General features: G+C 43.7%; 1 protein-coding gene across 2 annotated transcripts in view; it reads right to left on the bottom strand.

Moving 5' to 3' along the window:
* Positions 1-462: 462 nt before the first annotated feature.
* Positions 463-27,345, bottom strand: part of LOC147724807 (ubiquitin carboxyl-terminal hydrolase CYLD-like) — a 481,074-nt gene continuing 454,191 nt past the window's right edge. For both annotated transcript variants that reach the window (XM_086966313.1, XM_086966314.1), the window contains 2 exons: positions 17,371-17,590; positions 463-2,883 (listed from right to left, as the gene is read on the bottom strand). In XM_086966313.1, coding sequence (XP_086822439.1) covers positions 2,699-2,883; positions 17,371-17,590 — 405 coding nt within the window. In that variant the 3' untranslated portion in view covers positions 463-2,698. The remainder of the gene's footprint in view (positions 2,884-17,370; positions 17,591-27,345) is intronic.

The raw sequence follows: 27,345 nt of genomic DNA, 5'->3' as shown, positions 1-27,345 counted from the left end.
TTTCACAAGTCCTCTTTAGTTCCTTCACTGCTCGCATCAGCCTGTGGCCCACATCCTTCTGGGATGGTACTCCCTAACAGTGTCCTATTGAAGCATGTTGTGTGCAACCAGAAGAGGCCCACAAGCAACTCATAGTTTGAGTGGAGCCCAGTGAAGCAGCTCTTGTTAGGTTCTGATATCAGTAATAAATGTACCAAACACAGTAAAGAAAACAATCTGACATACAGTCATAGGTTTAGCCAATATTCAGTGATGTATTCGGTGCACTGTCCTAAAAGTAACAGAGCAATGCCAGCAGGGTGGGCTGTGTGAGAGTAAGAAGAGATGCAAGTGTGCAAACCATGGTTTCATTGTGCTCAGTCAGTTCCAAACCACAATCTATCCGCTTGAAGACCGTCAAGCCGAGCTTATGTTATACATGCAATAATGGAAGTCTTAAAATAACTAAAAACCACAACTGGCTAAATAAATCACTGAAGACACCAGTGTATTTTCTGCAATCAGTTAAAACATACAACAATGTTCCCAAAAGCTGCAAACAGAATTGCAACCCATCATATTAATAAAACCACTGCCACATTTTCGGTAAAATAGAGACAGGTCCCTAAACAGAATTACCTTTAAAAATCCTTATGCCATAGAAAAATATTTTTGCTTAATAAAATTGACATCTTTTAGTAGGAAGCATATTAAATAACGTGTATATGACTTTCTATAAAGTGTGCATGTAATTATAAACAAACACCGACAGGCTTGCAGGCGCCTGTGTACATTCCAGATTCCAGAAATGTAAGAAACAGACTGTGATTAACTCGCACTCTTCCTTGATTCCTTGGCCCAAAATGAGCATGCATTTGATCCTGTACTTAATGGGCACAAACACAATTTTCTCAGGCTGTGGCAGAAGTAGAGGCGCCCCCCTCACAAGTTACAGAATATCAAATATAGGAAAGCATTTCAGTCTCTCTTCCTGTCATATGCAGAGAGGAAAAGGACACGGTTGGCATATAGAAATCAACAAATAAATTAAATATATATCAGGAAATCATTACAAGTAAATAAGTAAGAAAATAAATCTGGTGTACCTGAAAATAGAGAGTGAGATGGAATTGTCCACTCAAGCAAGAGCAGAATATACACACTAGGTGGGTGGTAATTTAGAAAGAGAGGCTGTAATAAAACAGAACGGGGAGGGCAACAGCAGATCACCTGGGGGGGGGTGAGGGGGGGGATATGGACCGCGAGGGAGGTCGGGGTGGGGGGAAGCGACAGACACTGGCGCCTATTTTTTGTGCCCAGGGGCACTGCAGTATCACAGAAGGAGCTGCAAACGCGTGGGCAGTATCTTTTGTAATACGGACAGCACAACCTTAGAGGGTGGTTCCCTCATTTGCACTGGGAATAGTCAAGTGCAAATTAGAGAAAAACCTTGCCTCTGACCAGGCATATATCATGAACGTGGGTGCAGAAGCAAAGAGACTGTCAGGAGGTGCACTAACTGGGAAATGTAGGCATTGCCGAGGGTGGTAAAAAGATATATGGACTTCCAAGACATCAACTCCAGTCACTCACTTCACCGGCCCCAGGGGGTTCTCTGTCCACTCCTTTAAAGTGTAGGCTGAGTGCTGCCTGAGCTGTAAAAGGCACAGAGGCTCCTCCACTGGGCAGGTGCGAGTTTGTGGCTACACTCTGAGAAGCGCATTATATGTAATAAGACGCACTATCCCTGTTAAAGCTATGTTGCGGAAAAACAGGCACAGTGCGACCTAAGTATAATACAGCCCCAGGAAAGAGCACGTCAGAAAAGTTACAAACAAAAGGTTTGTCATGCATTGGTAACCAAGAGGCAACCAAGACATGAGAGAGGGAAATTCTGCACAGAGACCACTAATAATTCGCAATATTGGGAGGCAACAGTGAGATACATTTAAGAGTGAAATGGTACCAGTAAAGCATAAATATTGGAGTTGCACTTGAAAAAGAAAACGAGAATAGGAAAGGGACAAGCAGTGAAGCAACTAAGAGTCAAATGGTTGGAAACAACTGCACAGCAGGGATACTCGCACAGGAAAAAGAAAACCGTGATTGAACTCATCAAATGAAAAAAGTTAGGAAAAGGAGAGAGCTGGGAGGAAGGAAATGGTAAGGGTGATTAAAAGCAAAGAAGAACTGGTGAAAATAGTTTAATAAAAAGTATAAGTAGTGGGCAAAAAATGGAAAGAAAGTTAAAGGGGAAGAGGACAGAACATTAAAGAAAAAATCACAGAAATAGAAAAAGAAAAAAACTGTTCAGGCAAAAGAGGTACACACAAAAACCCTCACAAAGGAAAAGTTACAATGAATAATTCAAAGTTTGAAAAAGGGTAGATATGACAAAGAGCAAAAAAAAGAAGAGGAACTAGGAAGATTGACTACGAGAAAGGAAAGATTACAAAATATGCTATACAGCAGGTATATTACAAAGTGGAAATATAAATTTGAATCCTCTTGGATCTTTCCAAATATCTGTAAATATTATAGTTGAGTCACTGTGGAAAATGTAGGCCTCTAAAACACTACTTAATAGAGCGTCATGCTCAGACTGCACCTTTATAAGAACCGCTAGTGTTGTGTGTGATATTTCTTTTTGCATCATCCTGTGATTACAATTCAAACAGCAGCTTAGGGACTGAGCTGAGAGGCTGATAACCAGGCCAAATTATTTATAAAGCTCCATCTTTTTGCTCTGGTACATGTACATGTAGGCATCACAGAACAGTCGTTTAGCCACGCCTTCCATATCCCGTGGCCGCTTCTCTGCTAACTCAGCTACTGGGGACTCAAGGTATTTTGCCACTTCCGGACACAGGGTGACCATTGGAATATTGTAACCGTCATCATCACCTGTTCCAAGACAAAAGGAAGCAGAGAAATGGAATTTACCAATCTTTCAAGAAAGATTACATTTTTATTAAGGAGAAGATGACAAATAAAACAAAAGTGCTGATTTAAAAAACATTATAAGTAGTTCATAAATATCATAGAAGTGATTAAGTCTTCATAGCAAAGCAATCCATAGAGTTGGCCACACTCAAATTTAAAAAAAATGCATACCGCACATAAAAAATGATTTAGTTTATCAGTTGTTATCAGTAAAATGTATAAATGGTACCCAATTCTTAATACATCACTTGTCTACCACAGGACCTTTAGCATGATGTACTGCTACCTCAAGTTCATGAGTACGGTATAACAGGCTCCATCGTCTATCAATGCTTGGTGAGGGCTAATCCAGTCTAGGGCAATGCACAGTTGTGTTAAACAGAAACAAACTACTCTTACGAGGCGCTGTCTTATTTGCCTTGCATAATTTTTTTGTGAGTAAAATTAGATTAAATTTTACTACAACTCCTACAACCGCTAGTACAACAACGGACCAGAGATCTTTCATTCGAATACAGTGAAGAAACATCTGCAAGTCATCAGTATGAAATTGGCTGTAGCAGGGAAATTTTGAACCAGACCAACACTTCGATTTAAATATCTTCAATGTAGTATAGTATAACATATTTATCAATTTAAATTTAGGCTGCAGCAATGTAGCAGCTCAAAAGGTATTTTGCCCCGTCAGTTGTTTTCATAGTTTCCTTTTTCCTGACATCCATGCCAAATTTCTCAGACCATTTAGCAGACAAGTTATCCATCAATTATACTTGTTGCTAAAAACTGTAGTTCTTGATTTTACATATTAGTATGAGTCTGTTGGGTAATTCAATTACTTCTATTTTATACACATTCAGTTCTGTCCTGTTTGAAGTAAAATAACCCCTCACCTGCAAATAGAAAATAGCCTGTGTCAAGATATACCCTTGTCTGCAAATCAAAAAAATACCTATTTATTCCATTCTTACACATTTCTAGACAGTGTAATTAACCTGGAAATTATGGGTTGCCCCAGAGAGGAGTATAGAAATGAATTACTGGATTACCAAACAATGTAACCCATTTATCCCACATGTTTGTTACCATTTTTATGACCGTGAATAGTACTCTCTTAAAGTAATTGGGGTCAGAGTGTTTTAATATAAAATAGATTGCTTCTGTGCCAAAAACACATTTGGAACATAATTGATAAAAGGTCTCGAGGAGCCTCGGCAATTAATGCTGAAATGCACTGTGACCCAATAGTAAAAACTGAAATTAGGGAGTACCACGCCCCCTTTGAGGAAGGCAGTATCAGTAAGCATATAGCTCTCCTTGCTCTGCAATAGCCTCATATAACACTGCTAATCGCAGAGTCAAGTCATCTAATAACATATTTAGAATGGAGAAAGGAACTGATCGAAATAAGTACAAACACTTAAGGGGAATTTCCATTTTTAATAATATTAGACTGCCTTATCAGGGAAATGTTTAGGCGATTCCATTTGTGTAGGTGTAAAATGCATTTTTTAAACAGAGTTTCATAATTCCTTCTAAAAATTCCCCAATTTCGCTACTTTTCTTACCGCTAAGAAAAGTTGCCTCTGAAACTACCCATTGGTGATCAACGTCTAGTTTGTGATTTAGAGTAATTTGTGTTTTCCGTTTTAAATTTATAACCAGACAACTTTTCATTTCTTTCTCCCTCTGTCTCTAATACGTCAATAGCCTCAAAGGCATTGGAGTAAATCCAGATATTTTCAGCATTTTGATACCCGTAGAAATATAATATTAATGGTGGCAAGTTTGAAGTCAAGATTTCCCTTTAGTACTTACAAGTAAGGAACTAAATAAAGCGATAACTACATTGGGGAAAAACAAGACAACCCTAACATGTATCAGGTAATATGGAAAATGTATGTATTACAAACTTTCTCCAATGATTACACAGTGCCTGAATCTGATATATATATATATATGAATGCAGCAATGTATACTACATTCCATGAGGCTGGTGTGTTCTGTCACTTGTCAATCTCTCTAGTGACTGTTGCTTAAGTGACTGTTGCTGATATTGGTGACAAAACCACGGAGTAGATATTGAAAAATTCTATTCCCCACAGCTCTCCAGTAGGTATGACAGATTTGATTTTGTGATTTCATGCCGAGTATGTTCTTTTAAAAAAAACTTTATTTATTGAATTTTTCACACAAAAAGTAAGCGGTCATACATAAACTTATAACATCAATTCAATTCAATTTAAGTTTATAAAGCGCCTGGTTGCACTAACCAGTGCGTCCCCGCGCTGCAACAAGGTCCCATGCCAGAAAAGAGAAACCTAGATCGAATCAAACAATGGAATTATCAGATGGAAAAAGCCACGTCTTGAGCTTTTCCAAGACGGTCGTCTCAGATGATTCCTGTCGGAGCCCCACCGGGAGTTTGTTCCAGTAGGATGCCGCTAAGAACCTGAAAGAGCGTCCGCCCATCCTAGCTCTTCTAATGATAGGTATGCGTACCTGACCCGTACCACTAGATCTTAAACCTTGCGTGGGAACATACAGGGTGAGGAGATCGTGTAAATAAGAGGAGCCCTTCTTCTGCAGGATCCGGTGACTGATACAAATAGCCTTAAACAGAACACGTTTCCTCATCGGAAGCCAGTGTAAGGATGCAAGAGCCTTGCTGGATGACGCTCTCTTGGGGAAAATTAGAACGAGACGTGCAGCCGCATTCTGAATGTGCTGAAGTCTCTGAACGCACTTGGTGTTAGCACCCAGGTACAGAACATTCCCATAGTCCAGCCGAGATGTCACAAGGGCATGGACCATCGACTTTCTTGATGACACTGGGAGTACATCTCAGGTCTTCCGGAGAGTGAGTAGGAACCCCACACAGTTTTCCATCACTCTCCTGGTCTGTTTCATAGGACAGTTTAGAATCCAGCTATATCCCCAAGTTCTTCACCTGGTGTTTGGAGGGGGGGGGTCTGGCCCAAGGTGGATGGCCACCAGGCAGATGACCAGATCGAGGGGGCCTTGCCTATGATTAAAAGCTCGGTTTTATTACCGTTTTGTTTCAAACAGTTCGAGGCCATCCAGGACCCCAACTCTTGAAGACACAGTGAACAATTCTGTGCAGCCTTTGCCGACTCTTGAGTCAGGGTTACCACAAGTTGTGTGTCGTCAGCATATGACGCCATGGTACAACTGGGAGGGTTTTGGGTAATTCCAGATATGACCAGGCGCACACCTGGGTAACCGCAAGGTATATGTAACTACAGAGTACAGCACTCCAGGCAAAAAGGGCGGGCGGTAATCCCTCGTAACCGCTCGGGGTGGGACCCAACAGATCCACACTAATTGCACGAAAACAACAAAACCCCTGCACTGGAAAGAAGCAGTAATTTCTAGGTGATTTACAGTTTCAAATGAGAGAAGTAAACCGAGCACATCAAGACTTTGGAAGGTCGACTGATATGTACAATAATAAAGTTCAAAAAATGTAGAGTTCTTGGTGTATAGCAACGGTTTAATGTTCCTCTGTACTGGCCAACACGTGTTTCATCGCAGGGAACAGACTGCGAATCTTCAGGGCTGGGTATAGATACAAAAAATGCATTTGTAAGGGAGTTCTACATGAAATTGGATTGGAGTGGTTAGTGCAACCATGGTGAGAAACTGGCATGCCATGGAGTGACTTAGTGTCAGATGTGACTTGACAAGGTAGGTGACTGTAGTGAGAGTGAGATGTGAATTTGATACTGTCATGTATCAACAGGTAGTGAGAAAGTGACCAAATTCTGCGAGTCTAAAACATTTGTATTTACACTGACCAGTGTGAAAACGTGAAGGTGACGAAGTAAATAGTGGGTGTTTGTGTAATTATTTATTTATATCGAATGCCAAACCCTCTTCAAATTTGTACGAAGCCTCAAATTGAAAAAGTATTTTGCTGGAAAAACCATTGACCCCAAAAATGTTAGAAACATTCCTGATGTTTTTTCTGATGATGTAACAACAATAAAAGATATACAAGCCGTTCATCTTTTGTTATCTATTACTGATTGTGAGGACAGCCCCCTAGAGATGGGTCAGCTTCTAGAAGAACTGAACATAGATACAGACCTTGGGGTGGTCAGTGGCCTAAAAAGTAAATCCAAATGGACACCGACACTACCTGGTGGCAATAACATTGACACTTTTTACAAACGGGTTCTCGATGACTTTAACAAAATCAACACCAAGAAACTCAATGAAACGTTTACTTTCAAAGACAATCTCACCAAAGGAGAGCGTACTGCCCTCATTACACTTACACAGACTCCCACCATAGTGATCCGCGAGGCGGATAAAGGAGGTAACATTGTAATCATGAATGCAGACGACTACAACAATGAAATACTAAATCAACTAGCAGACACCTCTTGTTATGAACCAATTACACTAAACCCTATGGGTACTTTGACAGCGACCATCAACAACCACCTACAAAAATGGAAAGAAGATGGTCTCCTAAATGAAGATGAACACCTTTATCTCAAAGTACTCAAACCTACACACCCATGGCTATACACCCTTCCTAAAATCCACAAGGATCTCCCCTTTCCACCAGGTAGACCTATTGTCTCGGGAATAGGGGGCCCCACTGAGAGACTGGCAGAATACGTAGATGTATTTCTAGGCCCATTGGTGAGAAACCTACCCTCATTCATACAGGACTCCAAACATATATTGAGTGTACTAAGCGACCTAGAATGGCAACCGAACACCACTATAGTGACAATGGATGTTGTCGCTCTATATACAAGCATCAATCCAGTCCTGGGCATTGAAGCAATCACGCGGGTTCTGTCCAATAGACCAGCATCCCTGTGGGCTCACACACAAATGTTAGTCTCCATGATGAACTTAATCCTCACTAACAACTTTTTCATGTTTCAGAAAAACTGGTACAGACAAAAACGTGGAGTAGCCATGGGTTCAAAGTTTTCACCTTCTTTCGCCAATCTTTTCATGGGTGCTTTTGAGGCTGACCACATTTGGGGCACCCAAGGCATCTCATACACCGACTCCATATTGTTCTGGGGACGCTACATCGACGACTGCATTTTACTTTGGACGGGTTCAGATGAACTACTCCTAAGCTTCTTTGAACACCTCAACCATAACAACTGGGAACTGAAGTTCACCATGAAATCCAGCAAAACCAAAATGGAGTTTTTAGACCTGGAATTCTATGTCCTTGACAATGAACTACATAGTAGACTCTACAGGAAACCTACGTCCTGCAATGCTATTCTCCGAGCAGACAGTTTCCACCCACCACACCAGATCAGATCTATACCTTTTGGGGAATTTCTTAGAGCCAGAAGAAACTGCAGCAAAGAGAGTGATCTCGTCAACACCTTACAGGACATGGAATCAAGATTCGAGAAACGAGGATATCCTCAAGATACACTATCCTCAGCCAAAAAGAGACTGACAAAAATCACGAGATCAGAGACACTGAAAATGAACAACTCCAATAAGGCGAAAGACTCTACAGTAAGAATGATTACTGAATTCAACAGTCTACACAAACCCATCCGCAATAGTATGACCAAACACTGGAGTCTGCTTAAAAATGATCCAGCACTGAAAGATATAATTTCCTCATCTCCTCAAATAACCTTCCGCAGAGGAAGAACTTTGAGGAACAGACTCAGCCCCACTGTTCCACGAACAGATATGACCCCAGACTGGCTGACACAACGCAGCAAGGGGTTTTACAAATGCGGCTTCTGTGCAATGTGTAAATGGGCTAAACACAAAACTACGAAATTTAATGGACCAAACAGGGACACGTATGATATCAGAGTGAATATTAATTGCACCACCAAATATGTAATATACATAATAGAATGCCAATGTGGTAAACAATACGTGGGTAGCACCATCAGAAGTTTGAAAGACAGAATCTCAGAACACATGAGAGCCATCCAAAAACAAGACCCAAAATATCCTGTTGCCCTACATATAGCTAAATGTCAACCTGCTATTGAAGATTTCCGTATATGTTTCTATGGCATTGAAACGGTGCCAGTACATGTGAGAGGGGGCAACCGTGAACTAGCCCTAAGACGCAAAGAAGCAACTTGGATCATGCGTCTTCGCAGTATAGAATTCGGATTAAACTACGACCCTGAGATGCAATACTTCCTGGGGAACTGAACCGAGACCTGTTGCAATTTTGTTTGCCCATTTATCATACTGCAAATTTAGAAATAATAGATTCTTCATGTACTCCAATACCAGCAGGATGTACACTTGTTTCTTTATGAATTTCACATAATTCCTGGAGTATGCATGTATCTAACATGTTGCCGTCTGTATTTAACTCTAATTTTTATTGTAATTTTTACCTAACTTGCATCTATGTTGTTTTCAATGTTGTTAATTCTTTGCAATAATTTGCATTTGCAGCGGATTTGCATTTACATTACCAACACCTCTTTTTCTCTCTACCAAAACACTGCATGCCTTCAGGGGCAACCGTCCACGAGACCAACAACCATTCATTTAATTTCTGCTGCCCCTTTTGGCCTTCGGAAATTTTAAAGAATGTGCCCCTTTTTAGAACACCAACTTTTGGATCAACATACAACTTTTCCATAAAAAAACCCCCTTTTTCTACGTTTTTTCTAACCCACACTACGTCTCAAGACAAGTATTTCTTCTAAATTTAGACAGGCTTTGTATTAATGGCATTACACTGCCGGTCTAGTTCTTCTAGTAAATGAAAGCGGAACTATGATATAAAAAGCGTCCCCACTTCCTGTCATGTGACCGTCTTTTGAAACACGGCGCCGGGAAATACAGGAGGGGGATTGCGTTTAGCCAGGTAAGCCACCCTCGCGTTTTGGCCTTAGACGATTAACATTCACTACGAGTGCCCCAAAACTAAGGATTGCACATCCATCTTATTTATTTGGTGTCATTCTACTTTTTACACAGGTGTACCCGCCTGTCTATGTTTTCGAGCGCCACTGCGCTAAAACTTCTCCTCCCGGTTGTGGCCTCCATTTGAACTCGAATGAGGTAGGACGACCAAACTACTGGTTATTTCCATCGTGTTTGTTTTTGTAACAAAACCATTGCGGTTCTATACTATCAGTAAAACACGCATTTTGTACACTTTTAGAGACTGCCAAATATGCGAATAACGCTTTTTGCTCTGCGCATCCGATTGGCCAAATCACCCCCGTTTTCGCTTCATAGCTTATGAGGGTAAGTCCTAGTTAGAGCTATTACGTGTTTTTTGAAACTATTTACAAGTTACCCTTTTTCCATGGCACGACCTAGCATAATCATTTTGCCCCATTCCGCTTTAATCATTAAACATTCAACCATTAAAAGCAGCATCCGTGTGTTTTTAACAATTAGGCTTTTTGTCTATAGTTGGTGCCTATTTTGGGTGCACGACATTTTTCATTTTTCATTTCCTTACACCTATTTCTCCATGTTATTCTCCTTTTGCCATATTGCTATTCCTTTTTCACTGATTTTTTTAATACTCCTACTGACCAGGAGCGAACATAATCAATGTCGCTTTAACAAATGTTGAGCCCCCCCCCCCCCCCCCCAAACAGGAGAACTATAATCCCACAAGGTTTTTGTGGTTTTCCATCCAAAATACCAACAATAGTTCTATTTAACAATTTAAACAAGGTCAAACAAGTCAAATGAGCAGTGTTTGATTTTTGGAATAATATGCAATGCACAAATGATAGCAATCACGTATTGAATAAAACTATGCTCTAGTATATACTATAAAATATAAACATGTGTTACAATATTATTTAAACGTATATCTTAGACAGTCACTGTAAGTCACAGGGGGTTTGGCATTCGATATAAATAAATAATTACACAAACACCCACTATTTACTTCGTCACCTTCACGTTTTCACACTGGTCAGTGTAAATACAAATGTTTTAGACTCGCAGAATTTGGTCACTTTCTCACTACCTGTTGATACATGACAGTATCAAATTCACATCTCACTCTCACTACAGTCACCTACCTTGTCAAGTCACATCTGACACTAAGTCACTCCATGGCATGCCAGTTTCTCACCATGGTTGCACTAACCACTCCAATCCAATTTCATGTAGAACTCCCTTACAAATGCATTTTTTGTATCTATACCCAGCCCTGAAGATTCGCAGTCTGTTCCCTGCGATGAAACACGTGTTGGCCAGTACAGAGGAACATTAAACCGTTGCTATACACCAAGAACTCTACATTTTTTGAACTTTATTATTGTACATATCAGTCGACCTTCCAAAGTCTTGATGTGCTCGGTTTACTTCTCTCATTTGAAACTGTAAATCACCTAGAAATTACTGCTTCTTTCCAGTGCAGGGGTTTTGTTGTTTTCGAGCATATGACGCCATACTTACGCCAAACATGTCCACAATCTCTGCCAATGGGGCGATGTACAAATTAAAAAGAGTGGGACTAAGTATGGAGCCTTGTGGGACCCCCTGATTTAGCTTGACCCTTTCCGAAAGGAAAGGTTTTTGTGACACCTGAAAGCAGCGGTCGCTTAAAAACTGTTTCCAGTTTTCATCGGAGCGCACATTGTGGTTATACATATATCCATGACATAGTAGGAGACTTAGCAGCATATAGGATTGTGGTGATAGTAGCTGCCTGCATAACTCCCTCCATAGTGCAACATCCTCAGCTAGTTTTCAGTCTTTCCGACACGCTTTCATTTGCAATTCTTCTGCAAGAGACCACTCTCCAATATCCCATAACCAACTTTCAAATGTTGGGGCCTGCAGACTCATCCAGCATATGGCCACCCTCCGTTTGGCCAACACCAGGGTTCATTTTAGCAATTTATTAGCCATTTGTCGCTTCCTGGGTTGAGGCACCAGTTCCAATAGGTAATACTCTGGTTTGGCCTCTACTGATATCCCAACCCCTATGCGGACCCTCACTACTATATTGATCCACTACTGCCGTACCTCTGGACATTTCCAAGCTAGGTGCATAAATCCCAAGAGGGAACTATGACATCTAGGACATTCGTGGGGGTGGCTAGCATCTATACAATGGGATCACAGGGGTCATCTACACCCGCTGCACGACATTATAATGCAACCGCTTCAGGAGGGCATTGCAGGATACCTTATGTGTTCATGCACGTACCTTAGCCCAGTTTGTCTCTGATAGTGGTACCTGCAGGTCCTAATTCCATGTGTCCCATGCCTTTAGGGCAAGGGACCCTGAGTCCACTCTCATGGCATTATATAGCTTTTGATAGTATTCTTAAGTAGATTCATCTTACTTGAGTTGGATGGCTATGCCACTATGTTTACGCCATCAGTGTGACCTTATCCATTTGTTGTCCGTCAATGGCCGCAGTCAAATTAATGTGTTTGTGTGTTGAGCATATTGTGATCTTTCATTCCCCCAAATGCTACTTCAGTCTCGCTAATAGAGATGTTAGAATGGATCTCTTCATTAAAACCTCCTAAGTGCTTAATATATGATCAATATTATCATCTTTGTTAGAATCAGTGCTCACTTGGGAATTAGTCAATGAGCACAAAGTATTCTCCATTACCCTTATTAAGGCAACCTTGTTCCTTGAACTAATGGGCAGGTGGATTTTCAATTGTGTCTACACAGCTGCTTTCACTTGTCAGGGTGTGTGTCTATCGGCAGGGGCTAACAGAGCTTGTTCTGTCAATTATCTTTTCAAAGGGTAACTAACTATGGCGGTGGTTGCTTCATTATGAAAAAGCCGGTACTGTTGCTAGTGCCGCTTGGCTCATCTCGAACCGGGGACAATACGCCTAAGGAGAGCAAGGGAACCAGTGAGAGTCAGGGGAGCTAGCACTAGAGTCCAGAAAATCATGAGAGCTGGACAGCACTGATCCTCAGATACTGCCAAGTTCCCCATGGGCAGCCACCAGCAGTTCAGGTCTGTTGGTTGATCGCCAGGGTCTGCCGAATGTGCCCTCCATCATTCTACGGTACAAAAGGGGGTAGTGATGGACGGAGCATCTGAATCAATCAAACACTCACACCCAGTCAAAAGATCTGGGTTTAATCCATCACCGTTCTTTAGCTCACTCTGCCACCGCAGTTCAGACAAGGCTATATGCAAATCAGTCTGACCCTGTGCCTCATGGGAACAGTCCAGCCCGAATTGCCAAGCCATGTCTTCCCTGGACCGGAAACAAGCTTCTGAGGACCGGTTTCTGGCATTCCAGCCGTCTTCAGCCCGGCTTGCTTGAATCGAGTGGCAAAGTGAGCAAGGGACTCACGTCTGAGAATACCCTGCCACACTTATGGCGGCCAAAAGCGGTACGCTGCATTTCCTCCGCACCGACCAGCACTAGGTCCAGCAGCTTGGCGTTAACAAGTTGCTCAGGCATCAACCACTGTTGCACAGATCCACCAGCCCTCTTGCAATAAGTGTGGTCGCCAAGGAAACCAACACCACAGTAAATCAGTAGTAATTATTTCTGATGCTCTGCATAGTCTCTAGATGAACTGCTCTGTCTTGGTGCATGCGTTGCTGTTAATTGGGGGTTGGAATCCAGGGACTGGTTAGTAAGACAGGTAGGAAGATCCTGAAGCTGTTACTAGCCAACCACCATCTTTTCCCCCACCATAATTTACAAATCAACAATCTAACATATATGACATTCTGTACTGTAATATGAATACAGATGCACAAGCAGAACAAAATGTTGATTAAGTAAAGCTTACACTGTTAATGCAGACAAGGATTTAAAACAGCAATGACTCTAGTAAATACTCGTCACGCACACTCTTGGATATGATATTCAACAACTTGCAATGTATGTAATTCTGTGCAGATGTCTGACTGACTAGCTTTAAAATGTCTATCGAGACCTCATCCAGTGAGTTTTACTTTGCAGCCTTCGCTTGTGGGGCAGTGCATTTTTATGAACTACATTACACTACACTACATTTTGCTAGTGTGCCTGTACTGCAGGGGCAATTGTTTATGTGCAGAAAGGAGCACCTTCCTGCACATAAACAATCTTTACAGGCGATTTGCACTATCTATGTGTGCTGCAGAAAGCAGAACATGTCGAAAGGGCAAAATATGAGGAGAAATAAAACATTCCTCCTCGTATTGCCTGCTTAAGACCAGGTATTTCCTGGAGGTACTTTTGGTGGTGCCCCATACATTGTAAATATGGGGCAGCGTAAAAAAGCAATGGGTGTTGCGGCAGAACGCCCACCTCAACAACCATTGCACGCCCCTTGCACATTAAGTGCTGCATGAATAGGGGCATTATTTACAAGGCAGCATTAAGTCACATTGAGTGGATAAGGCGAAGGAGTTAATGCCACCGGAACGTCGGAAAAAGTGACTTTCTGGTGGCGGTAACTCTTTGTAAATATGCCCCATGGTTTGTAAAGCATCACTTTTGCCTTCATCAATGGTTTACCAAGGACTGCTTCAGTCTTCACCCAGAGTTAGCAGAAGTGATACTTGATAATCCATGGGTGAATGCTAAAGAGATTTAGCATTCACCCATGGATTATCAAGTATCACTTCACCCTTCATCCATGTATTGTGCATTTCTACCTATTCCGCGTCATGTATGTTAAATACACATTTCGACTTACCTGCTTTACGTGAATGAAATTGCCTTCTTAAGTTGAAAATACCGATTTTCCTCTGCTACCAGCCATGTAACCCTCAGGAAATAAACTTAAACCATACATAACCAGGGACAAGGTTTTAATATTAGTAACATTGCATCTAAACAAAGTAATTACTTAACACCCTGAGATGCACGCTCTATATAAAGTGCAAACTCTTTCACAACAGATCACTTCATCCTGGGAACAACCAACAAGTCATAATGAGCACACCCTAGACTTATAACGAGTCTCCTCGTGCACCTCTTTCCAGTCAGCCTCAAAAACAGGCTGGGTTACTGAGTCCAGAGGTGATTTTGAAAAGTTCCTTGTGGGATCAAGAGTAAGAAGGGTAGAATCATAACGCCTTTTCTTTGGTTGTCCTGCAAATACTAACGTCCCAGATTATTCAGTTCAGTTCAGTAAAACTTTATTCGGTCTATTACAACCATCAACGTAGCCAAATAAATAACACCTCATAATAAAATCCAGGGTATACAGCTCCTAAACATCATCTAAAAAGAGACCATCCTCAAAGAGGAGAAAACATTAAAAACTAGCATTTAAAAAAAAAATCTAAACCACAATTCCAATTTAAAATCCTGAAGTATAAAAATGTTTGTTACCACATGATTTTTAATATCTTATGTTTCTCCTTCGCCTAATAATCTCGACCTAAACCTCTCGATAGTCATTACATTTTAGGAACTCCTTAACTTTTTTTATATATTTACCCATGGCACAAGCTATGTCAATATTGACCATTTCCAGTAAAAGGTTTACTGCTTGCAGCCTATTTTTAATATCATACTTTTTAAAACTCGGGCATAAAAATTGTCTTCGCATTTCTAACAACTTCTGGCAATCTAATAAATTATGTATGATATTACAAGTTGTTCCTAAAGTGCAAGTACATTTTCCTGCATTATTTAGCATAGAGCTTTTTACCTCTTTACTCGCATAACATGGATTTACCCCAATTCTTAGTCTTAACACTTCACGCCTTAACTGGCAACTGGGTAGCCTGTCAATATAAGGAAAATGTTGATCTTTTTGCCACACTCTGACCATATGGAGAACAGAGCTTTGCCTAGAAAGATAGTCTTGATCCTGTGCTCAGGAGACTTCAGATCCCAGCATCTTAAGCTCTCTCGTATTAATCTCAGGTTGGAGGGACTGGGGTCACAATTCAATCTTTAAATGAGAATACGCATTGCAAACTATAACTCTAGTTTTTTTTGCCCAGGTTAAATCACTTTTTATAATTTCATTCTGGCACCATTGTAAAATTTTAAGATCTTGACCCAAGCTCACACATTGCCAGAATCGTAGTAGGGCCATGCAAGTTATAATGCCCCATGAGGTGGTTCCCAGTTCAAGTCTCACTGCTTGTACCATAGATGATTTAGGCAGAGAAAAGAGATTTTTCAAACTGTTTCCCTCCTCAACATCCCATTTATTTTTGCCACTCAGACATAATATCTCTGCACCATACAAAAATTGAGGTGGCACCATGGCTGAATAAGCTTTTAGAACTGGTCTGTCCTACATTTCCCCATTCACACCATTAAATCTTTTTAATCCCTTCAACGAGGCCGAAGTCCTCAGTTTTAGTGCCTCCAGGTGAGTATGCCAATGCAAATTTCTTTGAAACCACATCCCTAGGTATCTGTATTCCATTACTTTTTCCAATTTTTCATTGCCCAGATACCAGGAGAACCTAGTTTTCCTTCTACCGAAACATAAAATCTTGGTCTTCTCCATATTAGCCTCTTCGAGGCTCATGACGAGCTGAGCTCGTCATGAGCCACGGCACTCCGGTGCTCATGACTAGCTCAGCCGTGGAACGCTCGCATGCGGGGATAATTCCCCCGCTGTGCTGAGCGTTCCACGGGAACGGGTGTGGCCGTGACGAGCTGAGCTCGCCAAGAGCACAGGAGCGCCGTGCCTCATGACGAGCTCAGCTCGTCATGAGCATGGGGGCACTGTGCGCGCCCCCCTCCCCCCCAGCACAGCGGGGGATTAACCCCCGCAGCGAAGGGGTTAACTACAAGTTTTTTTGACTTGGCAATATTCTTTGAACCTATGTAATTTTCGTTGTAGACCAATCTCTGTCTGGTCCATAATTACCAGGTCATCCGCATAGAGTAGACACGAGATATGTTTCCCATCTTGTTTCGGGCACATTATTCAGGGAAGACTTGAAAGCCCCCCTTCTCATATTGTACCTAACAAACTAATATTGTTCTCCCTTGGTCTTTGTTTTTGGGCTTGTTCTCTTCTTGTTCTATGCAAAGCACCTGGCTGCAGAAGAAACTAGGTCCCTATCTTACAAGTAATATTAATAAACACATTTTGGAGTTGAATATGTTTGAGTTTTTCGAACTTGTTAAAGCTTTAGGTCTTTTTCAAGTGAGATATGCATATATTGAGTGAAGGGGGCTTAAGGTAGTAGCAGGATGGCTTATGTGGGCTATCTTTTTACAAGATGACTGAGGAAGAACTTGCTAGGTAAAAAGCAACTTTTTATAATTATGAATAAAGCCTGATGTTTTTTCCTTTTTTTTTTTTACCTAAAGGTGATACTGCTAAAAGAAAGGCAGGTGTACATTTTTAGCGGTGATATTTCAAATAAAATCAACTTTACAAGCAAAAATGGCTTCCCCCTGTTTTGTAGTCCAACCTGAGTCGTGGGGATGTAAACTATAGCATGGAAAAGGAATAAGTTAACACTGTTTACTGCCCCTCTAGTTCCTGCCCAACAATGTAGTCCTCTTTCCTCTTACCATATCTATCAGCCATGCTGTCAAAGAACATCCAATGCTCCTTCTCTGGTCCATATTTTACAAAGGAAACGTAATGACTGGTCTCTATGCAGAGCACGGCAAAGAGCTCCATCTTCTCTCGGGGGATGCGATTGTGGTGCGGGTGCTTCGTATTCTCGAATGATGATGGGTTCTTTAACTTCATGGGCTTATGACCCTTGCGCTTGTAGTGTGTGTGAGCCTGTAAATGTAATCAGTGTAATAATTGTTAATACTCACGTCAAAGCCTGATATACCTACATTAGAACCTGCAAATGTTCATTGTGAAGAATAGTTGCAACATCACTAGCCAGCAATAGGTAATTGAAACAAGAGTTTCCACTGCTATACAACGCATAGTGTTCTGAATGGCAGTATGCGTGGGACCATTCAACTATTTAGAAATCAATCTAAGCAAATACTACCAAATTATAGCATAATGATAGATTTAGATTTGGAGACGGGTTGTGAAAAATAATGACAAGACACCATGTATTATTAGGAATAAAATGGCCCCAACTGAATAAGCTCAGAGAATTAGTCAGGCTACCTTAGAGTTCAGAGTCAAGGAGCTCTGTTGTAGTTTGCAGTATCATGATAACGTCTCTAATCCTTTATCTGTCTCTTTTGAACATTGTCAGGCCGAATCCCTCTGTCAAAGGTAAACAACAGCAGGAATATATTCTCTAGAAACAGTGAAAACTATGAACGACTTGTAAACACCATGCAATTGTCCCTCTGCATATTTCTGATTCTCGGTACCAAGAAATTAGTCGTGCTGAGAGTCCCTTTGAAATCGTGATACAATCTTTTTCCTGCCCTCAGCTTTAGGAGAAGCACTCGTAGTACCAAATAAATAGTTCTCACCACTGAATGGATAACATGCCACATCAATCACTCCTATGTGTTCTTGAACTAACAGGAGTTTCCCTACATGGGCAGATCTCTTTGCAAAATAACAACGCAGAGTTGGCGGTACGGTCACATGCTCCATCAAAGCAGCGAGGCATCTGCTCCAGTGTTCAGAGAGATCCATATCACACATATGAGAGGTACAATGAGTCTGGTCAATTGTTGCTAGGGAGTGGACACCAATGTCGATTAATGGCCCTGATGTGATAGACCCACCATTGAGGCAGGCATTTTCCACATAACATTCTACTTCTTGGGTGCCACCACAAATTACTGACAGTTGGCAAACCAGAAGGGCGATAGATGGACCTGCAAACCCACGTCTAGACATTCATGGTTACTTGTGAGACAAGTGGGGAGTTAAAGTCCGTACTGCACCAGTCTGGTCACTCTATAAGAGCTACATGTATGAAACCCAACAGGACTAAACTCGGTTCACTGCCATCTGCGCGGACCAGGCAGTTAACACCGGAAGGGCTGTGATTGTGCCTGGTGTGGCTAATCATGGTGCAATGCTCCGCAAAGCCATACAATGTGGGCAAGTAATATTCACCAACGTTATGAAGTGTTACGAATACTAGACAGTCAATTATCTTTGGATTCATTCTGCCGTAAAGCTTCTGGCCCTGGCGTCGTGGACTTTGTGCGATAGAGACAAGAAGTATCCCAACTGGTATAATTTGTAGACCGTTAATAAGGATATGCATACACTATTATCCACAAGGAGACAAGGAGACTATTTGTTTGTAGTATGTGCTAATGGCAACATTTATATAGTTCTTTAAAGGTAAAAAAGGAAATGCAAAAGGAGTAATTCACAGTTGTAGCAGCACTGTGTTAACATAACTAAAAGCGATTTGTGACATCCCAAATTGCACGTGGTGCTCGTGGTATGTGAGCGAAGAAACCGAAGTAGCAACTCAGGTGACAATGTGAACAGCGTTGGCGGCGCGAAGAAGTTAGTGCAACAATATATACAGTGAACAATTGGTACAGTATGGTTCTGATTGACTTCAAAAGTTTTTGTTTCAAGTTGAGTGCATTTTTTGTTCATGAACCATTCTGTATGAGGCGCCTATGGCTGCACTGGTGTGTCGACGACGTTTTGATCCGCATGATTTGGGATCCTCATCAGGACTGGGTTGATTATGAGGGCAGTGCTGTACATGGGGTAAAGGAAGGACATTAGGGAAATGCGTTAAGCCCAGGCATGATTCGCTGACGGCCTAATGTGGGAATGCTATCTGGGTGTTGGCAGGGTTACAAATTCTACAATGTGGTGCATGGATCAATCAAGTAAGCTGGCTGGAAGAGGCCATTAAGCGGTAAGGCTGGGTACAAGGCTGGACAGAGGTAAACCAGTGAACGAGTTGAACCACGGGCCGAGGCCGTGGTGTGAGAACGTGAGAACCGTCGTGGCTGCTGGTCAAGCCATAGCGCAGGGAACAAGCGAGATGCTCTGTGGGAGTAGCAATTGGAGCAGGAAACACTAGGGCACGGGGGATAGCAACATGGTTGCTAGGAGAGAGCACGGTAACTGACTAGGATGAAGCACAAAGGGTTGGGGTAGTGTGAAAACGACAGCCAAAGGGGGCATGACAACAACGTGTGGTGGGAGAGTGCCCGGGGCCAAGGCCGCGATGCAAGAATCGTCGGCGTATAAAGTAGGATGAAGGAGGGTGAGGCGGGCCCGGGGGGGGGGACTTGGAAAGCAGGCCTGTGTGAGATCACGTTTACCGGTGGCAGCGCGAAGTCTGCAGGGGCGGGCCCGGGTGGGACTTGGAAAGCAGGCCTGTGTGAGATCACGCTTACCGGTGGCAGCGCAAAGTCTGCAGGGGGCCGGCCGAGGAGTCGTCAAAGGCGGGTCCGTCTGGGGGTGAAAGACATGGATGATAATTTGAAGGACAGACACACGGGCCTCCAAGCTAGAGGAGAGGAAAGCCGCTTACTGTGGAGTCCGGACCGTGCGTTCTTGCAAAGGCAAAGGGGCGATCTCAGCAGGTCCGGCAGGTTGATCCCTTAGTGATCGTACTCGAGAGATTGAATCTGTTGGGCAGGGGGAGCTGAGGGTTAGAATCTGTTGGTTAGAGGCCGGAGAAAGGTCATGGAAAGACAGAGGAAACAAACCTCTATCCGGCGTAGAATCGGCCACAAGCTCGAACTAGTCTGTCGTAGTCATGGAGATGCCTGTGGAAGCTGAGCCATACATGCCGATTGGCCTAGGGGCGTGGTCACGGGGTGCATGTCCCGTTGGATGCAAAGGCGCAGGCGATTGGAAGGTCGGATGGAAGGGGCGGGCGGAGGGCGGACGTGGGTGGAGTCAGACGGAGCAGTACGGATCCGGGAATTGGGACTGTGAGATGCGAGATAATAGGCACAAGGGGATATAGCGTTGGCATAAATAATACAGGGGGCATTGGGAACTCGTGGGTGCTCAAGGGAAAAGGCGGTGTTATAATTGTAGCGATCGCGCAGACAGGAAGTTGGTGGTGCACACGATGAATGCGCAGAGGTAATGTTAAAGGGAATCCAGGAGTAGTGTATGGTTGACCGTGTCGAAGGCCGCTGAGACGTCTAGGAGGATGAGCATACAGCATTTATAAGTGTTTAGGGATTTATGTATGTCATGAACCATGTTCAGTATTGCTGTTTCCGTGCTGCAACCATTTCTGAAGGGCTTTCTGAAGCCTGACTGGAGCGAATCGATAAGGTTATTGGTGTTGACTGAGTTGGGAAAGAACACATTTCTTGAAAATTTATGCCAGGAAGGAAAGGTTTGAAAAGGGCCTGAAATTGTTGAGATCCTCCAGGTCAACGCCTGTTTTTTTTTTTTAGTAAACGGGTGATTTGTCCTTGTTTGAGGCAGTTGGGTATAGTCCTGTTAGTTATTGATCAGTTTATTATCTTGGTCCATGGGGGGGTTAAGGTGTGGGTGAAGCTCTTAGCCAGAGAAGCTGAGAGAGAAGCGAAATGTGAGTAGCTATTTGGACTTGGGTTCACCATGGAGATGTCCTCCTCGGTGAGTGGGATGAATGCCTTCCAGCTTTTGGGTGCTATGGGGGAGGGGGTTGCTTAGGCACTGGTTGGGATTTGGAGTACCCTGTGATAGAAGTCTCTGATTTGGGGACCAGGGAGTGAGCTGGGGTTATATGAACCTCAGTTGTGAGTGGGACAATGTTGATTGATGTCTGGGTGCGGGAGTTAAGGGAGAGTTCGATGTTTGTGATTTTGTCATAGCAGAATTTGGCAAAGTAGTTGCAGCATTCCTTAGAGACTTAAGGGGCATTTTTGGTTGGTTTGGAGGTTTGTTGATGTTAAAAAGCTCTCTGGGTCATTTTTTTGCTTTGCCTAGCGCATTGCAGAAGAAGGTGTTTTTTTCCTTTTTGGATGTGGGTTTTGTACTTCCTGCGTTCTCTTCTGAGCTGGTAGAGGTAAAATGTGGAAGGATTAGCTCTCCAGATCCTTTCGGCAGCTCTTACTTGTTGTCTTTCCAATTGAGGTCTTTGTTAAACCAGGATCTTGAGGGAGTGGATATGATTCTTTTTAGCTTCAGGGAGGCTATCTGGCCCGGGGCGGTTTTCATCGTCGAGTTGCATAGAGTGGTGAGCTCATCTGTAAGGTGGGTGAATAGAGAAGACATTTTTTCTTGAAGGTGATTTTCGGGGATCTGACTGAGCCTTGATCTCCCGGCTCCGTGCAATTGTCTCTCTTTGCCCTGGTAATCAGACACAGTGCGATTCCCTTTGGCTCGTCCCTATTATTGGTATGTACCCTTCTTGGAGAACGCTACGTCATCTTACCCTTTAATTCAACCAACCTTCACTGTTTGGTTATCCATTTCAGAACACCTACCGGACCGGTCGTCTCATTCTGGTTGTTCTTGTTGCATGCATCCCACTAGGTCAGTCACGTGTCTTGAAGATTGTGATCTGCTCACTTCACACTACTAATACATCACAGCCTCATGAGCTTAGACCTTCACCTTTCCCCCCTGCCACTATAGCCACTTATCGGCATGTGTGCATTACTTTCACTGTTCATACTGCCAGGCAGTTTTATTCATCATATGATTTTCCTGTTTCTTCTCCTTTTTCTTTCCCTCTGGCTTTCAGCAGGCATCTCTCTCAGGCTATATTTCTGTAGTCCCGATGATGATCCCATTATTGTGTTAGAGATCAAAACGCCGTCGACCTTAGCTCCTTGACACTTTTTTATTTGTTTATCTACTGTATTTTGTGCAATGGCACTCTCTGTATGTTTGTGGGCTCATTTTTGGTTGTGCCAGAACCGCATATGACTATGCTCAAGTTCTTTGAAATCGCTTTTCTTGATTACTGTCCCACTGCCTATGTCTTCCCTCTATTCATGATGTAAATAAAAATAACTGTTCTCAATAGGACTCCTTCAACAAAGTTGTTATTATACTATTGTGGTAATTATACCATTCGTATGTGTAGGAACCATTTTTTCTGTATAATTAAGGAAAGACAGGCAAAACTTTCCATAGCACGGGCCCACAACGACAACCACACACCACTCCTGAGTCCACTTGAGGTCACCATCTAAACACTTCTGGAGTAAATGGAAAAAGCATAAGAGAAAAAGTTCTTCTTCTAGTGGTAAATCACCCAGGCGCCATCAGACAGAGAAGGAGTTAGCTCCTTTTGCACGTTCTGAACCAGATCTGCTGGTGGATTCACCCCCATTGCAGCTCTGGGAGCTAGTGGTAAAACCAGTCCAGCCCAGCCAGAGTGACCTCCGGCATCTTTGCTGCCTTGCCCAGAGTTTCCAGTCCCAGGGTCGCATTTGGCTGTGTTTCATAATGTCATGTTCATCATTTTCTCTAAGGAGGCAGCTCCCTCTTGGGGCACCCTTGGCCCTTCATGTTATCTCCAGCGCCATTCGCAGCCAACCTTTCAGTGCTGTTCAGGCCCCTCCCTTCATGCCAAAAGGTATGTGGTGCCGGCCCCATCGCAGACACTCCTAATGGCTCCACCTTGATGCCACCAACTCCGCCCCCCAAAATATTTTGCCTCTACCGGCTACTATAGGATTAGATTCAGTGTGCCGCGTGGAAGAGTACAAGTCTAGAAGAGAGGCCCAAAGATTGTTGGAGGAGGAGACTGATCGCCACACTATTCACAATATTTATGTGTCCGATTTTAATCTCCTAGGTCCTTATGTAACTGAATAAGAGTTGGAACAGGGTCCTCTTCACCCATCTGTCAATTTCGCAGGTCTAACTTTGGTCAGTGTCCTTAATATCTTGGATGAAATTGAAATGGAGTCCTACTCAGGCCCTCCTCGTCCCGAGCTCCATTTTGTTGTGAGGAAGACGGCAGACGTTCTGGAATTACCCCAGGCCTCAATTGAAATGTAATCAAATGTGCTCAGGGAGGTTCTTCAGCCTGCTGCGCCAACCTCTGAATCACTGTTCTCTTTCAATGATGCCTTACTGAACCCAGTGCTTTCAGCACGGAAGAAGCTCACTTCTGCTCCGGCAGTTAATGGGCTGGTGACAAGACACTAGCGCCCTGCTACTGGGGACCACCCATCCTTGTCCACTAATTCCTCTCCATACAGCTTGGAAATTCAACCTTCCTGCATTTTGGGCAGATCTGAGGAGTTTTCCCATCCACTTTGTTGGACAGCTAGTCAAAACTCCTGGTGGCTAATATGGTGTTGAAATCTGTGAATGCTACATGCACTCTGGTCACAAACATGCATGTCATGTGGGACATGGGCTACTCTGTTGTCCACCATATCCCTGATGACAGCAAAGCCCATTTCCGAGAGGTCATTAGGGATGTATGGATGGCTAGGATGCTTTAAGGCATATAATCAATTTGGGCCTTGATATTACCGACATAGTAACAGGTTATGGGCTCCTCTGTCGCTGTGCACATCTGGGGTTTCCTCAAACATGCTGGTTTCACTCATTGATCTTCTTTTGACAGTGCAGGTTTGTTCGGAGCCAATGCTGTTTCAGAGTTGGAGAAATACAAAGCCAGCAGGGCTACTGCTAGGTCTCTATTAACAACAATAATTGCTCCAGAGGGATTATAGTCAGTTTTGCCGCTTTCGGGGCTCTCAGAGAAGCTTCAGCTTTTGCTAGTGGCAGTAGCGTCAAGATCACCTCGGCAAACAATGCAGAAGTAAAGGTAAGCGGGTCAAAGGTTCCAACATACCGCAATCTCCTTTCCTTCCTCTTCCCCGTCACCTTTTTTACCGGAGAATCAGGAGCCTGAGGAAGCCCAATGTTCCCCTTTCAACTGATCTGGAAGGTTATCATTTCGGACCAAGGGGTGCTACATATAGTGGAAAAGGGGTATGCCCTAATCTTCCTACATGCTCCCTCCTTCCTCTCCCTCTCCAGTCTGCTTTCCTTTTTGAAGAACACCTCTTTATCTTGCAGCAGGTGGCAATGCTTCTGAAGGGATCAGTGGAGTTGGTGCTAGAGCAGGAAATTGGGCTGGGATGCTATTCATGATATTTCATGTGGTGGTCTGCTTGGAAGCCTAGGCCTCAGGAACCTGAACCTTTTCCTCAGGAAGGAAAAGTTCAAGATGATGAACCTAGCTCCTGCTGGTATTTGGAAGTGGGAGACTGGTTGGTGCCACTCGATTTGTAGGATGTGTGAGAAGTTGGCCTGATATATAGTGCTCACATTCTAGTGATCACTGTGTATCATACCAAACGACCCTTATTGATGATTGGTTGTAAGTCAACCTTATAGACCAGCTATCCTAGTTGCATGGACACGAGCAGTCTTTAGGCTAAACTCTAGAGGGCGTGTTAAGCCAGCTGTTATACCATCACATATACCCCTTGAACACCAAGTGAAAGGACACCACACAAGTTGTTATGAAAATAAAAGGATATTTATTTATAACAAGTCTACCCTGAACTCTTTATGAGTCAGGGAGCTAAGCACAATACAAAACTCTTAAGAAAATACTTTAAGTTGCACAATTCACACAAATGCCCGAGGGGCACGAAAAACCATATACACTAAAAGTGGAATGCGAAATACTAGCAGGTAAGTAACAAGATCCAGAGGCTTCAGGATCGCTAGGACTACACTACTGAACCCTAAGGTGAGGAGCAGGAGGCCTAGGGAGATCGGGGGCAGAGTGTGCACTCTCACGCGGGATGCGGTACAAAGTCTATGGATGCTAGTATTCGTAAAGTTACTATTATCGGACGAATCCGACTAGCTAGACTCAAAACGAAAAAGGATCTGGACACTTAGATAGTGAACCTACGTTGGAGCACCGAAATGCTCAGGTTACCTAGCCCAGGGGCTGCGGCTGCATAGGGTTCAAAAGACGTCGGGAATCCTCGTTGGAGTCTATGGAGCCTGAAAGAAGAAGTTGCTGGCAGGCGACCAGTGATGAAGTTCGGAGTGATCCAAGCCTTGATCGATGATGGAGACAACCTGAAAGCAGAGGGGACTCAGTTCTTAATCACTAGCCAGTGATTAGGTGGGCACCAGGATGGCACCGGCTGAAGTCACCTCGACCAGGTGAGTGGGCGACGCTGGACTCTGCTGTCTGTCGGACCAGGAGGCGTTGTCGGCGACCAGGCTGGAGGTGCGAGCTGTCCCACGAAGGTGTCTGCTGTCGGTGATGCTGGACCCAGGATTGGGGCAACAAACCTTGGCAAAGTCAAGCCCACGCGGTGGAGTCAAGATGGCGTCTGGAGTGGACCAGGAGGGTCCGGGTTGCTCCTCTGTTGGAGGGGAGCAAGGGCCAGTCTGGAGCAACCAGACCAGCGATGCAATCGTCGTGGTACGTCGTCAAGAGGGCCACAAGCCAGCAGGCAAGTGACCGGACAACACGGTGAGCAGCAAAGAGCAGAAGGGCCCCACGCAGATCTCGTGGATGCTGGGGGGCTGGACTTCGGTGCTGGAGCTGCTCAGGGTTAGGGCTTCTCAAATCCCAAAGCACTCACTCGAGGATCCCTCGGCGGTCGTGCTGGATAAGTGTCGTGCAGTTTTGAAGATGGCCGGTCCCTCGAGGTCTCGTCACACCCACGAATCTCAGCTGGGCTGATGATGCAGGTAGAGGTCAGAGATGCCAGGGAATCCGGGTCTCGTCGAGCTGGGCAGTCTTGATCCGGAGGATGGACTTACAGCAAACCGCGATGCTTAGATGGTGCCTGCGGGTGCAGGGTGGCTACTCCTTAGCCACAAGGGAGAGTCTTCAGAAGGTATCAAGAGTTCCTTTCGTGGAAAGTCGTCAAGATTCAGAATTATCTAATTTGGGAAGGGGGCCCGCTCCTACCTTTATTCTCAAGAAAGGGGCTGGCACGCGACTAGGTCCTGCCCATGGGTGGAACCAGGAAGGGGGTGGTTACACCCCTCTCCCTTGTCCGGACTTTACCCAGCTCAGGGGCTGGTGTGCCCCTGGAACTGGTTCAAGCCAGCATATGCACAGTGAGCACCGGGGTGCCACTTGCAGTCACCTTCCTCTCAGCCCTGCCCACCTGGGATACACAAAATCCTGTCTGGGATGGTGCTAGCACCGCCCCCGACAGGAAACCCTTTGTCCAAGCTCTGCTCGCTGGAAGGACTCCCAGCAGCAGGAGGTCAGACTTGTGTCTGTGGTGGCAGCATCCATTTTGTGATGCTGAGGCTCGAGTTAGCTTTAACCGGGGTTCTCAGTTACATACATGTCGTGTCCCTCTAGAAGGGTGGAATGCTAACCCCGTCGCCAGAATTGGCGAGGGGTTAGTATTCCAATTCGTAGGACACCTTACTCGACATGTTTTGATAAAGCGATACCAAAGTTGGCAAATAACCGCGAGGATTATAATGCACTTAAGAGTATATGGTACGCGTTATCATGGAAAAAGCTATTAGGACTTGGTTCCGCAAGCTGCAAACGGGCTCAGCTCATGCCAGAGCACCATCTCACATAATTCCAAGCACTCTGCCTTCAGGATTGATAAGGCCTGCCATAGGAGTGACTGATAGGAATACATGTGTCCATTTTAGGGTTTAGATATAGGTATACTATATATATAGCAAAGGGTGATTATACA

The sequence above is a fragment of the Lissotriton vulgaris genome, chromosome 4_1, assembly GCF_964263255.1.
Source record: "Lissotriton vulgaris chromosome 4_1, aLisVul1.2, whole genome shotgun sequence".
Classification (NCBI taxonomy): Eukaryota; Metazoa; Chordata; class Amphibia; order Caudata; family Salamandridae; genus Lissotriton; species Lissotriton vulgaris.
This window is presented reverse-complemented; position numbering and strand designations above follow the sequence as displayed.